This window comes from Pan troglodytes, chromosome 7 (assembly GCF_028858775.2).
Source record: "Pan troglodytes isolate AG18354 chromosome 7, NHGRI_mPanTro3-v2.0_pri, whole genome shotgun sequence".
Lineage (NCBI taxonomy): Eukaryota > Metazoa > Chordata > Mammalia > Primates > Hominidae > Pan > Pan troglodytes.
Window position 1 is genome coordinate 153,034,103 of NC_072405.2, and position 21,476 is coordinate 153,055,578.

Sequence of the window (21,476 nt, forward strand, 5' to 3'; positions counted from 1 at the left end):
GAGTTCTCAGAGGTGCGCCCGCGCTCTTCAGCGGAGAAAATCCCCTACCTGGCCGCTGGCCGCTTTCTGTGGGCTGTGGGGTCCCCAAGGCGACGGCCGTTGGGCTCAGGGGCTGCGTTTCCACACGCGCCTTTCCCAGGGCTCCCGCGCCCGTTCCTGCCTGGCTGCCGGCCGCTCCAGCAGCAGCACAAGGCGGGACTCAGAACAGGCGTTCAGGGCCGCCAGTGGCCGCGAGGCCCTGAGATGGGGCTCCAAAGACCCCGACAGGCCCCGGCGGGTGGGAGGCGCGCGCCCCGGGGCAGGCGGGGCTCCCCCTACCGGCCAGACCCGGGGAGAGGCGCGCGGAGGCTGCGAAGGTTCCAGAAGGGCGGGGAGGGGGCGTCGCGCGCTGACCCTCACTGGGCATCGCTGGGGACGATGGCGCTGCTCGCCTTGCTGCTGGTCGTGGCCCTACCGCGGGTGTGGACAGACGCCAACCTGACTGCGAGACAACGAGATCCAGAGGACACGCAGCAGACGGGTGAGCCTGGCTCGCCCTCCACAGCCACGGGCCGAGAGGACGGGGCCGGGCGGCGTCTGCCCGGCACCGCGTGGCCACCGCCCCGACCAGGCCGTGAGAACGGAGAGTTCAGGGGGCCCGTGGCGCCTGGAAGCCTCTGGGGAGCCTCGCCTCGTGCGGCTTCCACCAGGGCGGCGGGGCAGCCTGAGCCCGGCCCTTCCCCAGCCCTTGCCCCCCTCCGGCCGCGCTTCCCCGGGAGCCCTCAGGCTGGAGGCTCCCGCCGGCCTGGCCTCCGGGGGCTTCACGGGCTGAGAACCGTTCCAGCTGCGGGAGGAGGGCCGGCTCCTCCTGCAGAGCTAGGCCAGGCCCAACCCAGACCCAAGGGAGGACTCCTTTGAGGGAGTCGGGGTGCAGGACCTGGGAGGTGGGTGGACCTGGAAGGTGGGCGGGAGGGCACGTGGGAGCAGACCCAAGCCCCAGGGTCACTTCCACAGCCGTCGGCCGGGAGATGCCAGGGCCCGTGGGTGCAGCGTGGCCGACCTGGGGTCAGGGTGCTGCGGCCGAGTGGGGGTGCGCTGTGCGCTCATGTTGTGTGCTTGGATGTGGGAGGATGGGGGAGCCCCCAGGAGAGAAGACAAATCACTCCGAATGTAAAGAAGTCCGGGGGCTGGGCAGTTTATAAAGAAGACAGGTGGGATTGGCTCACAGTTCCACAGGCTGTCCAGGAAGCCTGGTGCTGGCTTCTGGGGAGGCCTCAGGGCACTTACAATCATGGGGGAAGGCGAAGGGGAAGCGGGCAGCTCTTACGTGGCCGGAGACCCCTCCTGCTTTCTCCCCATGCGGCTCACTCGAGTCATGTGGCCCCAGCCACTGCTCAGGGGGAGAAGGATGGGGACCCGCCGAGTTTGTGCTGGTCGGATGCCGGCTGTGTTCATCAGATAGGCACGGAGAACTGGAACATTCTGCTTTCTTTTTTATTCCTCCTTTCAGACGAGGGTGACAATAGAGTGTGGTGTCATGTTTGTGAGAGAGAAAACACTTTCGAGTGCCAGAACCCAAGGAGGTGCAAATGGACAGAGCCATACTGCGTTATAGCGGCCGTGAGTGAGTATCTTCGCTCTTGTTGGGGACCCAAAGGCAGGTGAATAGAGGGCTTTCAGGAATCAGGGCTGTCTAGTTTTCCTCAATGGGGAATAACTAATAGAAAGTAGCCTTTTTTTTTTTTTTTTTTTTCTGAGACGGAGTCAGGCTGGAGTGCAGTGGTGTGATCTCGGCTCACTGCAACCTCGCCTTCCGGGTTCAAGTGATTCTCCTGCCTCAGCCTCCAGAGTAGCTGGTATTATGGATGCGCGCCACCACACTGGCTAATTTTTTATTTTTAGTAGAGGTGGGGTTTTACCATGTTGGTCAGGCTGGTCTCGAACTCCTGACCTCAGGTGACCCACCCGCCCTCGGCCCCCCAAAGTGCTGGGATTACAAGCGTAAGCCACCGCGCCCTGCCTTTTTTTCCCTTTAAAATGTGAAGAGCAAAGTTCTCAGAGGCCAGAGAGAGGTGAAGGGGGAGTGGGGTGGCACTCAGTCCATAGGAACTGTGCTAGTGTAAGGCAGTGCCTGCTACAGTGGGTCCAGATGAAATACTGGGAGGTAGGAAGAAAATCTGGATTTCATATCATCCATTTTTAAATGAAAAATTAAGCTTTAATAATGTTAAATGCGCCACAGAGAACAGTGTCTATGTCACTCTTACAAGAGATGCACAAAACCAAGGTGTACAGCCTTCAAGTGTGTTCTCAAAGGAGGGTGCATGCCTTAAAAATTGTGGAGACCACTGCTCTGTCATCTGTGATTCCCCTGAAAACCTCTGGGTACATGAAGCCCTCCCCAAGGGGAATCTGGACACCCAGCACATTCTGCCCACAGGGAGATCTTCAGGGCTCGTGAATTCTGATTCCGCCCAGCAGTCACTCTCCAGCCCTTCGGTATCCACGAAGTTGGTGGGGTGCTGAGGTGATGCTTCAGACTCAGTGTGGCCCACATCGACTTTATAACTTAATATGGCAAAATGATTTGTACAGTGATGTATAAGATGAAGTGTGGTCATGAGACAAGACCCCCAGCTCAGAGTTGAGCCAGGCCCACCAAGAGGCCAGCTCCACACCCTGGGTGATGGCCAGAATGGCTGGGAGTCATGTGTCTGTCTGTGGTCACAAAGGCCTGAGCCAACCCTGTGTTTGAGAAGTTGAGACCTGTTTGTTCCCAAACAGCAACCCCTAGACCCACATTCCCAGTGCATATGGACAGGCCATACCACGCAGAAGCCAGCCCTTCCCTGAAGCAGCATTCAACACACAGGCCTGGCCCTCGTCCTCCCGACTCCCCCTTGGTGCCCCAATTGAGTGTGTACCTTTGAGCAGGGCCGCCAGGGGTGAGGCTTTGACCCAGACAGAAGGGCCTCGGTGTCAGGCATTGGAATTGCGTGATTGCCTTCTCTCGGTCTTTATTTCCTATTAGAAATATTTCCACGTTTTTTCGTGATTTCGAAGCAGTGCTCCGCTGGTTGTGCAGCGACTGAGAGACCCAAGCCAGAGGAGAAGTGGTTTCTCCTGGAAGAGCCCATGCCCTTCTTTTACCTCAAGTGTTGTAAAATTCGCTACTGCAATTTAGAGGGGCCACCTATCAACTCATCAGTGTTCAAAGAATATGCTGGGAGCATGGGTGAGAGCTGTGGTGGGCTGTGGCTGGCCATCCTCCTGCTGCTGGCCTCCATTGCAGCCGGCCTCAGCCTGTCTTGAGCCACGGGACTGCCACGGACTGAGCCTTCTGGAGCATGGACTCGCTCCAGACCGTTGTCACCTGTTGCATTAAACTTGTTTTCTGTTGATTACCTCTTGGTTTGACTTCCCAGGGTCTTGGGATGGGAGAGTGGGGATCAGGTGCAGTTGGCTCTTAACCCTCAAGGGTTCTTTAACTCACATTCAGAGGAAGTCCAGATCTCCTGAGTAGTGATTTTGGTGACAAGTTTTTCTCTTTGAAATCCAACCTTGTAACTCATTTATTGCTGATGGCCACTCTTTTCCTTGACTCCCCTCTGCCTCTGAGGGCTTCAGTATTGATGGGGAGGGAGGCCTAAGTACCACTCATGGAGAGTATGTGCTGAGATGCTTCCGACCTTTCAGGTGACGCAGGAACACTGGGGGAGTCTGAATGATTGGGGTGAAGACATCCCTGGAGTGAAGGACTCCTCAGCATGGGGGGCAGTGGGGCACACGTTAGGGCTGCCCCCATTCCAGTGGTGGAGGCACTGTGGATGGCTGCTTTTCCTCAACCTTTCCTACCAGATTCCAGGAGGCAGAAGATAACTAATTGTGTTGAAGAAACTTAGACTTCACCCACCAGCTGGCACAGGTGCACAGATTCATAAATTCCCACACGTGTGTGTTCAACATCTGAAACTTAGGCCAAGTAGAGAGCATCAGGGTAAATGGCGTTCATTTCTCTATTAAGATGCAGCCATCCATGGGGAGCTGAGATATCAGACTCAAAGTTCCACCGAAAACAAATACAAGGGGACTTCAAAAGTTCACGAAAAAATTGAATTAAAAGATAAAAATTTAAAAATGTTTTATTTCTCAGCATGAGCTCCATCGAGGTCGAGACGCTTTTGCAAGTGATGGTACCAGCCATTCAGTTCATCCCTAAAGAATTGGGCACCCTGGGAATTTAACCATGCCACTTCAGTCTTTGTGACGTTATTAACTGAAGAAAAGTGGGTGCCCTTTAAAGATTTTTTAAAATTATAAAACAGAAGTAACCAAATCAGGCCTGGAAGGTGTATGCCTAGTGATTTCCCATTGAAACTCTCACAAAACTGGCCTTGTTTGATGAGAGGAATGAGCAGGAGCATTGTCATGGTGGAGAAGGGCTCTCTGGTGAAGCTTTCCGGGGTGACGATTTCCTGGGTGTTTTCCTGCTAAATCCTTGGCTGACTTTCTCTGTACACTCTCATAATAAGATGTTACTGTTCTTTGGCCCTCCAGAAAGTCAATAGGCAAGATGCCTTGAGCATCCACAAAACGGTTGCCACGACCTTTGCCCTTGACATGTCTGCTTTTACTCTGATGGGACCACGCCCACCTCTAGGTAGTCATTGCTTTGCTTGAGCTTTGCCTTCAGGAGTGTACTGGTTAAGCCACATTTCATCTCCGGCTATAATTATTTGAAGAAATGCTTCAGGATCTTGATTCCGCTTGTTTAAAATGGCCATAGAACGCTTTTCTCTTATCTGCAGCTGAGCTGGGAGAAAGTTTTGGCACCCACCGAGTGGACAGTTTACTCAACTTTAATTTCAGTCAGAATTGTGTAAGCTGAACACCTTGGGATACCTACAGCGTTGGCTATTGTTTCTGCTGCTATTAATCAGTCCTCTTAAATTAGGGCACGAACAAGATGAATTGTTTCCTCACAGACTGATGTGGCTGGTCTGCTGCTGTGGACTTCCTCTCCAACATCATCTCTTCTCTTCTTCCAATGAGTTATCCGCTTACTTAAATTGCTGATTTCTTCGAGGCATTGTCCCTATAAACTTTCAATAAATCATCAATGATTTCACCACGTTTCCAGCCAAGCTTCACCATCGATTGCATGTTTGTTCTGGTTTCAATTTTAGCAGAATTCATGTGTCTGATAGGAGCTCTGTTCAAACTGTTGCCTTCTACTTCTTAGGGCCTCAAACTAGATCCTCTTCAGACATGTTTTCACAAGTTAGTACAAGTTTATTTTGTTGCAAAATAATTCTAAATTCATGCATTCTTTTTCCCAATATGCATTTTCCATGAACGTTCTAAAGATCACTCATCCTTCCTCCCCATGTTGTCTATTCAATGTCAGGGAGGATGTGACCCCACCCACTGCTCACTTTTGTCTCCCTTCTGTCCCCACCATCCTGGCCAGCCACTGCCTGGTCTAATACCAGAGGCTGCTGGGTGGGGAACCCTGGGGAACCTTCCAGATAGAGTTTCTTTGCTATTCCTGAGGCATGGGGAAAAGGCTCATCTCAGTCACATCTGAACACTTCAAACCTGAGGCCAAAGTCCATTCTAGGGGCAGTGGGCAAGGAGGGTCCCAGCAACTCAGGACCAGATAGGACCACCAGCACCTGTCAGGCTCTGCCTGTGTGTCCATCTTTTTGCCCATCATAGGCTTGTGTTCACATCCTGCCATTCACACCAGCACCCAGAAACAATAGCCCCAGATGCTTCCAATTCGCAGCCCTGGGCTTGAGTTTGGGGAGCATTACTTTCATTAAGGCAGGCAAAAGTGGGAACTTCATTCAGAAAGAGCAAGTGAGGTAGGAGGTCAGCCACATGAGAGAGTTTCCATGGCAACCTTCCATTAGAGTCTCTTCAAATGAAGGATGTAATCTGTGATGTAAAATCATAGCAAGTCAAGAAATGTGAACACGGACAAGTTCGAAATTGGGAACTGTTGGGTCTCTGGTAACACTAGGAGCACTCCCAATTACTTGAGTAAGGGAGACAGAAAATTATTGCAGGGTTAGGAATTAGAATGGATCAAGGAGTTTGCTGTCTCCAGTGTGATAGATGCTCTTTCTAGAAAAGTCACCATGGATGGAAGACAGAACGGAGGGTAGTGTCTAGAAAAGAACAAGGTTCAACCCAGATGCTCCATTATGAATGTAAAAGCTCAAGTATTGTTGACCAAAGGTTAAGAGTCAGTCTAGAGTGAGGGATTGGAGAAGCAGGAGATGGTGGCCCAGCTGGTCAGGGAAGGTCCTTACACAGGCAGAATAGACTAGGGGACAGATCCAAGGCCGAGACACTGACAAGGAGAACAGACACTTCTATCAACATGGAAGAGCAATAGGCAAGAATACAGAGAAAGATCATGTATAGGAAGGGGCCAGGAAGTTGAAAGAATTATCCCCAGCAGTCACATTTTCTCTGTGAAACAGAATACGGTGGTGTCTGCTCAGAGAATGAAGGTACAAATAAGGTTGGACTTTGAGTGCCATGATGGAAGCTTAGGACTATCCCCAAAGGCAAGAGAGAAGGGATATCTTAGGGGACATAACATAGGATAGCCCAGCATTGTGGAGGTCATGGCTAAGACAGGGCATTAAACATTTGCAGAGACCTGCAAGAGTTCTGTAGTGGATTTTCCCCAGCAGCAGCCCATGTTTATGAGGGGGAAAGGCAGATAACAAAAGTATATCTGGGTGTGAGCTAGTTCAGAAGGTCACGATGGAAAGAGAGCAGTTGAGTGATGAACTATGGGAACTTCACTGAATGGAGAAGTCAAAGTAAGGTTAGAAATATCAGTTTTGAAGCAGTACCAAGGCCAGAGGCTATAGATGGCACAGAAACACAGAGCAGATGTTGGCAACCCCATGATTAAGAGAGTAGGAAAGGAGATTACAACCACTAAAAATAACCAGAACTTAGTGCACAATAAATGAAGGCTCAAAACTAATGGGGAAAGAATGGCTTATTGAATAAATGATATTGCTAAAACAGGCTACTGTGTTACTACTAGATCAGGTGTGTGAGTAATGCAAATCCCCACATCATAATGACTTAAACAACACAAGAATGTGTATTTCTTGCTCTTGTAAATGAAGTGAGCAAGTATGGAGCCCAGGGCTGTGGGCCACTGCTGGAAGGACCCCTTTTCACGTGCCACCACAGCTCGGAGCACACACGGGGAAAGGGGAATGGGTGGGTTCTGGAAGACCAGCATTGTTTTCAGAATTATGAATTCTCCAAAATATATATGCATGTATATATCATCACCTATGTGTAGGCTTTAAAAACAAAGAAAATTGAAAATTTGAGGTTCCACTTTGAGTCCGGAAAGCAGTCTTCTAAGAATAAGTATGTCAGGGTTTCCAAGAGCTGCTGGTAGCCTGATGGCTGGACTCAGAGGATCACATGAAGACACACTGGAAAGTATCTTGAACATGGATTTCATGTCTTGATCTCTGAAAACAGAAAATGACCCTCCTGTAATACACATGAAGTAATTCATAAATTTCCAAACAGCTAGACTTTCTGAAGGCTCTGCTTGGTCAAACAAACATGTCCAGGTCTCTGAAATGCCTTTCTATCTCAAGCACTAAAAAACTATTACTGACTAAATTCTTTTATGGTCAAACACAAAACTGATACTATAAAACAGAAACAGCACAAGAAAGGAAATTAGAAGCCATCATAATTGTGAACAAAAGATAAAATATTGGCTAATCAAATCCAAGTGTATGAAAATACTAATATATTATGATAAGTACAATTTATCCCAGAAATGCGAGAACAATAAAAATCTTAGGAAAAGATACCACTCACCATAGCAAGAGAATACGCAATAATAACCAAATGATAATCAACGTTCAGTTATAACATTTTAAAAATCCTGGATACCTAAGAATAGAAGGCAATTTCAATATTTTGAAAAAAGTTACTTACCAGAAACCTAAAGCAAACACCATACTTAGTGGTGAAGCATTAGAAGTGTTCTATCTAAGTGCAAAAACATGATAAGCCTATACATTGTTACCACTGCAATAAAACATTAAAGTGGAGAATTTAGTCATGTACTATAAGAAAAATAAAGAGTATAGAAACTTGTTCCCAACAATCTGCCCCATTAGATAGCCACCTATAACAGAAGACCTTAGACTAATTAATTTGTAAAGAACAGAAATTTATTGCTCACAGTTCTGGCGGTGGAGAAGTCAAAGATCAAGATGCCAACAGATTTGATGTCTGGTGAAGGCCTGTTCCTCATAGATGGCACCTTCTATGTGTCTCTGGAAAGACCTAAAGAGGCGAAGACATTCCCTTCAGTCTCTTTCATAAAGGCATGAATCACATTCATGAGGGGTGCCTCCCAAAGGGATGCACCTCTTTTTTTTTTTTTTGACATGAAGTCTCGCTCTTGTCACCCAGGCTGGAGTGCAGTGGCGACATCTCAGCCCACTGCAGCCTCCTCCTCCTCCTGGGTTCAAGCTATTCTCCTGCCTCAGCCTCCTGAGTAGCCAGAATTACAGGCACCTGCCACCACACCCACCTAATTTTTGTACTTTTAGTAGAGATGGGGTTTTGCCATATTGGCGAGGCTGGTCTCAAACTCCTGACCTAAGGTGATCCGCCTGCCTCGGCCTTCCAAAGTGCTGGGATTACAGGCGTGAGCCACCACGTCTGGCTGGGTTGCACCTCTTAATACCAACACAATGGTGATTAGGTTTCAATATGAATTTTGAAGGGACACAAACATTGTACCACACCATTCTGCCCCTGCCCGTCCCCAAACTCATGTCTTTCTGACATTTAAAATAAATTCATTCCATCTCAAAACTCTTAACTTCAGTTAAGTCTTAACGTAGTTCCAGCATCAAAATTCTAAAATCCAAAGTCTTATCTAAATATCACGTAAAACAGATATGGATGAAACTCAAGGTAAGATTTATTCTGAGGCAAATTTGTCTCCAGCCATGAACGTGCAAAATCAAACAAATGACATGCTTCCAAAATACAATGGTGGGACAGGCATAAGATAAACATGCTTATTTCAACATAGAGAAATAGGAAGGAAGGAATGACAGGCCCTGATCAAGTCCAAAACCCAACAGGGCAAACATTAAATCTTAAGTCTCCAAAATATTTTTTAATCCATGCCCCACATTCTGGACACACTGGGGTGGGGCTTGAACCCCCAAGGTTTTTGGCAGCCCTGCAGCCCTCCCTCCTGGCTTTGCTATATGCACCTCTCACAGGCTGGAGCTGCCTGCTGGTGGCTCTACTGGTCTGGGGTCTTCAGGGCAGCCCTGCTTTTATGATGCCACTGAGTAATGCTCTCTCCAGTGACCCCTGCCACACCTGTGGCTGTTTTCTGCCTCTGTCCTACGTCTGTCTGAGGTATCCTTTGAAATCTAGGTGGAGGCAACCATCCCTCCAAAGCCCGTGTGGAAATGATACCGTACAGATGCTGCCGAGGTTTACCGCATATGCCTTCCAGAGGGGCACTCTGAACTGGTCCTGGGCCTGCTTGAGCCACAGCTGTAACAGCCAATGCAGGCCCAAAACTGGAATCCTGAGAGCAAAGCCTTGAAATCATTCTGCTCCCAAGACCCTGGTGTTCTGGACCTGTGGTGGATGAGACATCCATGAATGTAGGGTCCAGCCCCACAGGGTCGGTGGGTTTTCTCTCCATGTGTGGAGATGAGAGAGTGTGGAAATAAAGACACAAGACAAAGAGATAAAAGACAGCTGGGCCCGGGGTACCACTACCACCAAGACGTGGAAACCAGTAGTGGCCCCGAATGCCAGGCTGCACTGATATTTATTGGATACAAGACAAAGCAGCAGGATAAGGAGTGTGAACCATCTCCAATGATAGGTAAGGTCACGTGGGTCACGTGTCCACTGGACAGGGGGCCCTTTCCTGCCTGGCAGCCGAGGCAGAGAAAGAGAGGAGAGAGAGAGAGAGAGACAGCTTATGCCATTATTTCTGCTTATCAGAGACTTTTAGTACTTTCACTAATTTGCTACTGCTATCTAAAAGGCAGAGCCAGGGGTACAGGACGGAACATGAAGGCGGACTAGGAGCATGACCACTGAAGCACAGCATCACAGGGAGATGGTTAGGCCTCCAGATAACTGCGGGCGAGCCTGACTGATGTCAGGCCCTCCACAAGAGGTGGAGGAGTAGAGTCTTCTCTAAACTCCCCTGGGGAAAGGGAGACTCCCTTTCCCGGTCTGCTAAGTGGCGGGTATTTTTCCTTGACACTGATGCTACCGCTAGACCAAGGTCCACTTGGCAGCAGGCGTCTTCCCAGACGCTGGCGTTACTGCTAGACCAAGGAGCCCTCTGGTGGCCCTGTCCGGGCATAACAGAAGGCTCGCACTCTTGTCTTCTGGTCACTTCTCACTATGCCCCCTCAGCTCGTATCTCTGTACGGCCTGGTTTTTCCTAGGTTATGATTGTAGAGCAAGGATTATTATAATATTGGAAAAAAGAGTAATTACCACAAACTAATGATTAATGATATTCATATATAATCATATCTATGATCTACATATAGTATAACTATTCTCATATATTGTATTATACTGGAACAGCTCGTGCCCTCGGTCTCTTGCCTTGGTACTTGGGTGGCTTGCTGCCCACACATGAAAGTCTCAGAAATGCCCTCAAGATCATTCCTCCATTGTCTTAATAAATAACACACAGTTTCCTTCTATCCATACTAATCTCGTTATCAAACATTTGCTTGACCACACCTTTGGTGTCTCTCCTGGACACACTTTCACATTCTTTACAATAGTGTCAGGCTCAGAATTTTCCAAATATTCAAGTTTTGCTTCCCTTTTGATGATAAATTCTGTCTTTAATTCATGACTCTCTTCTTGCATTTCACTAAAAGCAGTCAAGAGAAGCTGTGCCACACCCTGAACACTTTGCTAAGAGATTTCTTCTGCCAAATATTCTACCTTGTTGCTGATAAGTTATTCCTTCTACGAAAGGCTAGAACATGAACACAATTCAGCCAAGTTATTTGCCACTTAGTAACAAGGATTGCCTTTCCTTCAGTTTCTGATAATCTGTCCCTCATTTCTGTCTGGTACTTCATAAGAATGGGCTTTACTGTCCATGTTTCTACCCAGATTTTGATCATGACCACTTGGATAATCTCCAAGAAGACTGAGGATTTTCTCTATAGCTCTCCTCTTCTTCTGAGCCCTCACCAGATTAGCCAATGTTTGATTAGAGCCTGTTCCTCACAGATGACACCTTCTATGTGTACTCATGTGGCAGAAGGAGCTAGAATGCTCCTTTCAATCTCTTTTATAACAGCATTAATCCCATTTATGAGGATGGAACTTTCATGATCTAATTACTTCCCAAAGGGCCCCACCTCTTAATACCAACGCAATGGAGATTAGACTGCAACATTTTGGAGGGACATGACATTCAGACTATAGTAATAGCTTAAAACTCTTCTATTATAAAACACTTCATCTGATTCTCTGGCTGTTCAGGTTTTAAAAAAATTAAAATAAAAAAAAACACTTTTAAATCCTGAATGAAAAAATATCTTAAATCCTTTTCCACTCTATGCCAAGTTAACACGAACATTTCAGAGGCCAAAAATAAAATGGGAACTGGATCATGATTCAACATGGTAGTTAAGTCAGGAGGCTGAAAGCTTCCTTGAGAATGTTTGCTTTTGTCTAATTATCTTGTGCCACATGTAGGGGATAAGAGACAAGGCAACGGATGTCCATAAGATAGGAAGTTAAAATGAAAAAAACACATAAATTAGGAGCTTAGGAAGGGATATATCTTAAATTAAATACTGAACTAGGAAGAAAGACACACTCTGCACAACCCTGTCTGCCTCACTATTGGCTCTGCATGAAGGTACAAATAGGAAGAGAAGTTTCACCTCAGAATCCAGAAACTTCCAGAGTACAGGGTTTGTATTTATATTACTAGTTAAATACACTAAACTCTAAACCAAGAAACAAATGTAAGGTAATAATGGATTGGTTTCACTCTATAGATGCCTGGAAATCAAAGGAAAATTCTCTCTGAAGGGACAGACTCTGAGTCCAGAAATCATAGAATTCTCACAGATACTATCTCCATAAATCTGCTATAAATCAAAATTTACAAAAGAAAAATAAAAACAAGAAGCAATGAGTGAGTAGAATTAGAGCATAAAAGGTTTTAAACATTGGAAAAAATAGATACCAAATACAAAATAAGTTTCCTTAAAGAAATAAAAGATCAGCTGGGCATGGTGGCTCATACCTGTAATCCCAGCACTTTGGGAGGCCAAGTCGGGAAGATCGCTTGAGCCCAGGAGTTAGAGACAAGCCTGGGCAACATAGGAAGACCCCAACTTTGTTTTATAAAAATAAAATAACTTTAAAGAAAGAAAAAAATCATAAAAAGCATCAGGAAAGAATACAATACCATCAGAAAAATATTGGGCAGACTTGACCCCCCCAAAATTAAAAAAAAATCTAAAGAGAACATCCAGAAGTAAAAAAATATATAACCATCATATGTTAAAACTCAAGGGATAAATTAAATAACAGATTAGACACAGATGTAGAGAGAATAAGAAACTGGAACATGAGCTGAAGAAACTACTCAAATGTGACCTAGAGATAATAAGAGCTGGAAAATACAAAGAATAAACTAGAAGACAGGGAGAATAGAATTAGACAGTCTGATATAGAAATAAGCAAAATTTCAGAAGAAGAGAGTACAGACAATATTTGAAGAAATAACAATGAGTGGTTTTTCCAAAATTGATTAAAGACATGAATACTCAGATAAAGTAATCATATTGAGGCACATTCAGAGTATCACTTCAGGACTCCAAAGCCAAGAGGAAAATTTAAAACCTGCCAGAGAGAAAAGACATACATCTAAAAAATAAAACAATTACACTTGCACTGACTTCTCAATTTGATTATGGAAGTTAGAAGATGGTGTACTAGTGTCTCCGAAGTGTTGAAAGAAAATGACAAGAAATTAAGGTAGAATAGAATATTTGAATAAAGGCATTTTCTGATAAATACAAAACTGAAATTTTTTACCACTGCTCAGCCATTACTAAATGAACTCCCAAAATATTCTTTAAAAGGAGTGAAAATAATATCAGACAGGCAGATGGAATGAAAGAAGGAATCATAGAAAAAGATATACTAATGTGTGGTGCTATGGATTGAGTTGTGTTGTTTTTCCTACCCACCCCACAAATTCACATATTGAAGCCCTAATCTCCAAAATGGCCGCATTTGGAGTAAGTAATTAAGGTTGAATGAGGTCATAGGTGTTAGCCTCCGATCTGGTAAAATTAGTCTCCTAATATGAAGAGCCACCAGAGAGCTCCTTCTCTCTCCACCATGTGAGGACATCATGACAAGTTGCCATCTATGAACCAGAGAGTGAGCCTTCACCAGATACTGAATCTGCCTGCACCTAGATCTTGGACTTCCCAGCCTCCAGAACTGTGAGAAATAAATGTCTGTTGTTTAAGCCTCCCAGTTTGCGGTAATTTATTATGGCAGCTAAAGAAGACTAAGACATACGGAAAAATCAAAACTATCGCTGAATAGATAGCACAATAAGAATTTCCAATTTATGGGGGCTTAAAGAAAATAAGAGTGATAATACTAGACACATGTGGCATAAAAGGAAAGAGGGAGGTGATAGAGTTGTTCTGTAGTTTTTGCAGAGTTCACAAGGAGGTTCAGATATACTGAAAAAATTTGGCCGGGTGCAGTGGCTTATGCCTGTAATCCCAGCACTTTGGGAGGCAGAGGCAGGCAGATCACGAGGTCAGGAGATCGAGACCATTCTGGCTAACATGATGAAACCCCGTCTCTACAAAAATACAAAAATAGGAAAAATACAAAAAAACTAGCCAGGCGTGGTGACACACGCCTGTAGTGCCAGCTACTCAGGAAGCTGAGGCAGGAGAATCACTTGAGCCCGGGAGACAGAGGTTGCAGTGAGCCAAGATCGTGCCACTGCACTCCAGCCTGGGCAACAGAGCGAGTATCCATCTCAAAAAAAAAGAAAGAAAGAAAGAAAGAAAAAATTAGACATAAAGAGTAAATTCCAAAATGCAAAATGATAGAAATCCAGTTTTAAACTTCTATGTATGTGTAGAAAAATAAGAGATCAATATTGAATGGTGAAAAGCATAAAAGAAATAAAAAGAACTAAACAAGATGATAGAAATATATCCTTATTCCTTAGCAGTGACAACAAATAAAATCACCAGTTCTAGCCTGGGCAACATGGCAAAGCCTCCTCCCTACAAAAAAAAAAAATACAAAAGTTAACCAGGCATGGTGGTGTGTTCCTGTAGTCCCAGCTACTTGGGAGGCTGAGGTGGGAGGATGGGTTGAGCCTGGGAGTTTTAGGCTGCAGGGAGCCACAATCACACTACTACATTCAAGTCTGGGCAACAGTCAGACCTCATCTCAAAAAAGAAAACAAAAAATCACCAGTTTGAAGCTAATTATTATACTGATTTTTTGTTTTAATCCATAAAAAGATACACCCAAAACATAAGACCAGAGAAAAGTTAATCATACAAAAAATGGCAGAAGATATAGTGGACTTATACTATTAATATGAGATAAATAGACCTCAAGGCAAAAAGTATTAATAGACATAAATGACAAAATATTCAAGTCACTATAAAAATATGTTAACAATTTAAAATTATGTCTTCCAGAGGTGTTTCAATATAAGGAAGTAAAAGATGTTGTAAATACAGGGAAAAATTGATAAAACCGACAATATAATGAAATATTTTAACACACATTGTTCAATAATTGATAGATCTAGAATGCAAAGTATAGTGAAAACACTGAACAAGATAACTGACAAGACTGACTGAATATACATATGTGGGACCTTGCACCCAACAATTACAGATCAGGCCTTCTTCTCAAAGATGGAAAACTACCCAGAGCTTTGAGGGGCTGAGGCAGGAGTATTGCTTGAGCCAAGGAGTTTGAGACCAGCAAGGGCAAGATGACAATACCCCATCCCTACAAAAAATTTTAAGATAGCTGAGTGTGGTGTTGCATGCCTATGGTACTAGCTATTTGGGAGGCTGAGGCAGGAGGGTTGATTGAGCCCAGGAGTTCGAGTTACAGTGAGGTATGATTGGGCCACTGCACTCCAGCCTGGGTGACAGAGCAAGACCCTGTCTCTAAAACAATTGGAGGGGGGAACCAAACTGAAAATGTTAAAATACTTTAAATTGAACAGTTAAAAATCTATACCAAAATGAAAAAAAAAAAAACCTTCAGGGTAAAGCTAAAGCAGTACTCAAGGAGAAATTTATAAGCAGTTAGAAATTTAAATGTTTATAATAGGAGAGAAGAAAATTGGAAAAGTAATACATTAAACATTCGATTTTGCTAAGCGTGTGAGCTCATGCCTGTAATCCTAGCACTTTGGGAGGCCAAGTCTGGCGAATCGCTTGAGCCCAGGAGTTTGAGACCAGTCTGGGCAACAAAATGAGACCCCATCTCTACAAAAAAATGCAAAACATAGATGGGCATGATGGCGCACACCTGTAGTCCCAGCTATTCGGGAGGCTAAAATGGGAGGATGCCGTGAGCCCAGGAAGTCAAGGCTGCAGCAAGCCGTGATCGTGCCACTGCACTCCAGCCAGGCGACAAAGCGAGACCCTACTTCAAAAGCAAACAACAAAAAAATTCCGCTTTAAAAGTCAGAAAGTAGGTATGAAGAAAATAACAAAGTGGTAGAAGTTAATGAAATAGAAATCAAGGGTATGATAGAAAGGCCCAAGAGGTGAATTTAATAGCATATTAGACAATCAGAGAAAGGAAGAGTAAACAAGAAGAATGGTAGGTAGGAACCATCAGACTGAAGATCACAAAATTTAAAAAGAGAATGGAAAATACAGAAAAAGCCTTGGTATCGGGGACATGGAGACAAGGTCTGGCATAGTTGTATATAAGTCGATGTAATTATTGACTCTGTTTCTTCACCCTTTGCTATACATCAGCAGCAGTCCCCAACCTTTTTGGTACCAGGGGCCAGTTTCATGGAAGACAATTTTTCCATGGATGAGGCAGAAGGATGGTTTCGGGATGAAACTGTTCCACCTCAGATCATCAGATTCTCATAAGGAGCATGCAACCCAAATCCCTCACATGCACAGTTTACAATAGGGTTTGTGCTCCTATGAGAATCTGATGCCACTGCTCATCTGACAGGAGGCAGACCTCAGGCTGGAATCCTTGCTCGCCTGCCACTCACTTCCTGCTATGTGGCCTGGCTCCTCATAGGCCATGGACTGTGGAGTTGGGGACCCCTGCTATACAATACCCTCTGCCATGTAACTTTGCAGTTCCTCCAGCCAAAGACTTGGTTTAGTTCCCTGATATTCACGTTGGATATTGTCACATGACTTGCTTCAGGCAATGATATTAGCAGAAGTGACACAAGCAAAGACATGAGATGAGCTTGTGTGATTGGGATTTCTCTCGTGCCCCCACCATCATCCTGAGAAGAAAATGCTTCAGCTAGACCACTTGTACCAGGAGGATGAGAGACGTGGGTTGTAGAACCATCCCAGTGGACTCAAGATCTGTAGTGAGAAGCGGAGCTACCCAGCTGAGCTGGGCCTACCCACAGATCCATGAGTGATAATACAAAAATGGATGTTTCACATCAGTGGGCTTTGGGGCGGCTAATTATGCAGCAGTAGCTAACTGATAGACCATGGATCCACTAAGAGAAAGGGACAGACACAATATCTGAAGATACAGGAGATCATTTTTGAAAACTGATAGAAAATAACCACAGATTTGAGAAACTCTGAGAAACTGAAGCAGAATTGATACAAGGAAAAATCATACCTGGATACATCATTGCAAAACTTCTGAAACCCAAGAATAAAGAGAAAGTCTTAAAAGCAGTCAGAGCAAACAGCCACAATACTTAAAGGAGCAACAATAAGAATAATACCCGAGTTCCAAAAAGAGAAAGTAAGCAATGAGAAAAGACAATGGAAGAACATTGTGAAACTGCTGGAAGAAAATCACTGCTAATTCTAGAGTGTTCTACAAAACAAAATACCCTTCAAAATGCAAAAGTAAAGACAAAGTGAAAGAAACACACTCTCATAGAATGTATCACCATCAGACCACACTAAAAGAAATCCAAAAGGTGGATGAAAAGTTATATCAAACATAAGCAATGGAAAGAATATTAGTTAATATAAATAAAAATCTATTGTATAAGACAATAATAACAAGGACTTTAGGGATATAATATATAGAAGTAAAAAATTATACAGCAGATTTAATATAATGAATATAAGTAGTGTGAATAATTGTATGTGACCACAGTAACACAGAAGGTGACAGAGGAATGAAAGGAGTTAAAAGTATTCCAAGGCTCAAGCATTGTGCTAAGAGGCAATAAATATGAAAATGAATTAAAACAGTGTGTCCCAATAAAATGTATTTGAATTTCATATATATCTATGGAAGATGCTTTAAGTAAAAAAAAAAAAAATTCACATTTAGATACTATAGTATAGTTTATTATTTATTTATTAATATTCTACTTAATAAATAACATTCTTAGCTCACAGGTTGTACGAACACAGGACTGCAGCTGGCTGTGGTCTCAGGTTTTGGTTTGCCAGCCCACGTATCAGGAAAATAGCAACCACACAAGGCAGCTACCACCACTCAGTCTGGGGTACAAAGGGGAGAATTAATAAAACTAATAAGCTGGAATTCATGAAAATGAGTCACTCCCCAGGTGCCCCAGGGCGGCTGCCACACTGGGATCTGGCCTCTGAAGAGGGATGGCAGCTGCTGCCAGGGTCTGAGCTGGAAGGGCCTACGGCCTGAAACCCAGACCCCCGAGATGAGGCGTCCCTGGCAGTGGTTTGAGGTCTCTAGCAGGGAGATCAAGCTGATTCTGCAGAGTCGGGAACCTGCAACCCAGTTTTAGCAGCTAGGTGGGGAAGTGCCACTGCCAGGTGAACCAGCAGCGTCCAGAGGACACGTGGCCCCAGTGGCAGGTAGACCGGAAGCCTGGGAAAGAAACCGGAAGCAAACTGAAAGGAGCACATTCCCCATCTTCCCCAGCCTTGCGTGCTTTCTCTGGTGCCCCTAGTGGGAGAATTTAGCACAGCACCAGCTGTCCCAGCAGAAATGAGTTTGCGGAGCTAGGGCCAGCCACAGAGGTGGAGTGGGGATGGTTGGTGTGGAGCTGAGTCAACACCAGGCAAACACTAAGTGAAAGAATCTGGCAGAGTTTCTACTGTCAGACAAAAGTGATGTTGATACAGGAAACATTACTATAATGGAGGGCTTTTCATAATTGCAAAAGGGTAAATCCAACAGGTGGATACAATAATTCTAAATGTGTATGCATCTGTTAACATAACCTCAAAATATATAAAGCAAACATTAACAGAAATAAAAGATGAAATGGTAAATTTCAACATACTTCTTTCAGTGTGTGACAGAACAATCCAGCAAATTAATAAAAATATGCAATATTTGAACATCATTAACAACCTTGGCCCACTAACATATACAGGGCACTGCACCGAACAACTAAAAAGTCACAATTTTTTCAAGTGTACATGGAATGTTCATCAAATTTTTGTCCATATGCTGGGGATAAAGCAAATCTCCACAACGTCAATGACTTGAAATCGTGTGGCATGTTTTTGACCATAATGCAATTAAATAAAAAACCAATATCAAAAAATAAAATATCCCCAAAGGTTTGGAAGATAAGAAATAAATTTATGCATATTCTAAGTCTCAGAAGACAGTCACAAAGGAAGTTGGAAAATATTTGTATTAAATTATACTGAGGCAAGGTACAGTGACTCATGCCAGTAATTCCAGCACTTTGGGAGGGTGAGGTGGGAAGGTTGCTTGAGCCCATGAGTTAGCAGCCTGGGCAACATAGTGAGAACCCGTCTCTACAAAAAATTTTAACAACTGGCAAGGTGTGGTAGTGCCCACCTGTAGTCCCAGCTGCTATGGAGGTGGAGGTGGGAGGATCACCTGAGCCCAGAAGGTTAAGGCTGCAGTGAGCCATGGTCATGCCACTGCACTCCAACCTGCATGACATAGTGTCCAAAAATAATTACACTGTTTCTCCAAAAAAGAATTATACTGTTTACATGACCTATTATTACTTGCGGTATAGTGACAAAGATATGCTTAAGAGAAACTTGTGGTCTAAAATAATCCATTCATGGGAAAAATTCTTAAAGACAGAGAACTGAGTATCTACTTCAAGAAATTAGAAAAAGAATAGCAAATATATCCACAGAAAGAAGAAATTCAAACTAATAGAAAATTCATCAAAAAATAAAAATAAAAGGTTGCTTATTTGAAAAAACTAATAAAACTTATAAATCCTTAGAAAGATTGATCATGAGTAAGAAGGCACAAATTATCAATATCGGGAATAAAAAGATGACATCTCTAGACTAAAAAACATAGAAAGATACCATCTAGGGCTAGGTAAAAAGTTCTTAAAATTGACACCAAAAGCTGAATCCATAGAAGGAACAATTGATAAACTGGACCTCACCAACATTAAGACCTTTGCTTTGCTATTGACTCTGTTATTAGGATGAAAAGACAAGCTTCAGACTAAGAGAAAATATTTACAAGCCACAATCTGACAAAGAGTTTTATCTAAAATATACAAAGAACTCTTAAAACTCAACAGTAAAAAAAAAAAAAAATCAATGAGAACATGGACAAGGCATATAAACAGACATTTTGTCAGCAAGCAGATGTGAGTGGCAAATAAGCACATTAAAAAATAATCAACATCCTTATCCTTTTTTTTTTTTTTTTTTTTGAGACAGAGTCTCACTCTGTCGCCCAGGCTGGAGTGCAGTGGCGCGATCTCAGCTCACTACAAGCTCCGCCTCCTGGGTTCACGCCATTCTCCTGCCTCAGCCTCCTGTGTAGCTGGGACTACAGGCGCCCGCCACTGCGCCTGGCTAATTTTTTTTGTATTTTTAGTAGAGATGGGGTTTCACCGTGGTATCAATCTCCTGACCTCATGATCCACCCGCCTCAGCCTCCCAAAGTGCTGGGATTACAGACGTGAGCCACTGCGCCCAGGCCATCCTTATCCTTTATAAAATGCAAATTTAAGCCACAATGAGATATCACCACATACCTATGAGAATGGCTAGAATAAAAAATAGTGACAACACCAAATCCTGAAAAGGATGCAGAGTAACTGGATCACTCATACACAGCTGGTGAAAATTTAAAATGGTACAGCCACTATGGAAAACAGTTTGACAGTTTCTTATAAAAATGAACATACAACTACCATGCATTTCATAACTCAAGTTCCACCAGACATTTGGAGAAAGGTTCAGAAACTGGAAGCTTACCCCAAGACACCTCAGGTGACGTGGATAGCGGAGGCCTTTAAGGTTTTTAACAATAAGGACCAGGCAGGGGAGGAAAAAAAGGATGAGAGAATGAAAAATCGGGCAAAAATTTTGGCTGCCATAATTACAGGTCTGCCTCAAGGTGACCCTAGGCAGGAGAAACACTCCAGACAAGGGGTGACCAGACCTCAACCAGCAGCAATAGGACTGAGGGACAACCAATGTTCTTATTATAAGAAAGAGGGGCACTGGAAAAGGGACTGTTCATTCCATCCTGTGAAGTCATGACAGCATGAATCTCCCCAACCCACTCCTCTTGATGCTAGTCTCTTGTATGAAAAGGCCACCCTCTCTGCTGGATGTAGCCCAAGTGCTCTCCCAGCTGCAGTCTTGAAGCGTTCTGTTGGCATCACCACCGCAAAGCCTCAGGTCACTCTCAATGTAGCAGGCAGGAAACCTGAATAACTATTGGATACTGGGACCAACTACTCTGTCCTGACCCAACCTGTGGGACCTCTGCAATGCCAACTGTATGGTGATGGGAATAGATGGCCAGGAGAAGGTAAAATGATTTGCCTTTCCTTTGACTTGTGAAATTGGATTTAAGGGTATTACTCATTCTTTCCTATATATCTCTGAGTGTCCCCTTCCTTTAATAGGTTATGATTTATTATCCAACCTGGGAGCCTCAGTTTCCCTCCAGGGGATGCAATATAAGTCTCAGTACCTCCGAGAAGAGAATCCATTTACTGGCCCTTTTGGCTCCCAAAGGTCAGAAGCTACCTCCTGTCCTGGAAGAGATAGTATGTCAAGTGGCAAAGTTTATATGGGATGCCAGTACTCTAAGACAAGCCATCATTGCAGAGCCTATTAAGATAAAACTTAAGCCAAGTGTACCCTACCCATGCAAGCCCCAATACCCTTTGAGGACAGAAGACCTACAGGGAATACAGCTCCTCCTGGAAAAATTCCTATAGCACAGGCCTATTCAGC

The 21,476-nt window shown here is 44.3% G+C and overlaps 1 protein-coding gene and 1 long non-coding RNA gene across 8 annotated transcripts in view; one reads left to right on the forward strand and one right to left on the reverse strand.

Moving 5' to 3' along the window:
* LY6K (lymphocyte antigen 6 family member K) lies at positions 1–3,383 on the forward strand. 2 transcript variants are annotated; one of them, XM_519990.9, is made up of 3 exons: positions 1–520; positions 1,490–1,603; positions 3,011–3,383. In XM_519990.9, the coding sequence occupies exons 1-3, from the start codon at positions 244–246 to the stop codon at positions 3,289–3,291; spliced, it is 672 nt and encodes a 223-aa protein (XP_519990.3). In that variant the 5' UTR covers positions 1–243; the 3' UTR covers positions 3,292–3,383. The 2 variants fall into 2 exon arrangements, with proteins under 2 accessions (XP_519990.3, XP_063673514.1); XM_063817444.1 differs by lacking the exon at positions 3,011–3,383 and adding an exon at positions 2,764–2,909.
* Positions 2,176–21,476, reverse strand: part of LOC104007786 (uncharacterized) — a 24,845-nt gene continuing 5,544 nt past the window's right edge. For 3 of the 6 annotated variants that reach the window (XR_001720477.4, XR_001720478.4, XR_001720475.4), the window contains exons 4-5: positions 8,228–8,331; positions 2,176–7,496 (exon numbers count right to left, since the gene is read on the reverse strand). This is a non-coding gene — a long non-coding RNA (uncharacterized LOC104007786). Of the gene's footprint in view, positions 7,497–8,227; positions 8,332–20,483; positions 20,519–21,210; positions 21,275–21,476 lie in introns of all 6 variants that reach the window. The other 3 variants (XR_008536868.2, XR_001720476.4, XR_010159706.1) reach the window with 3 other exon arrangements.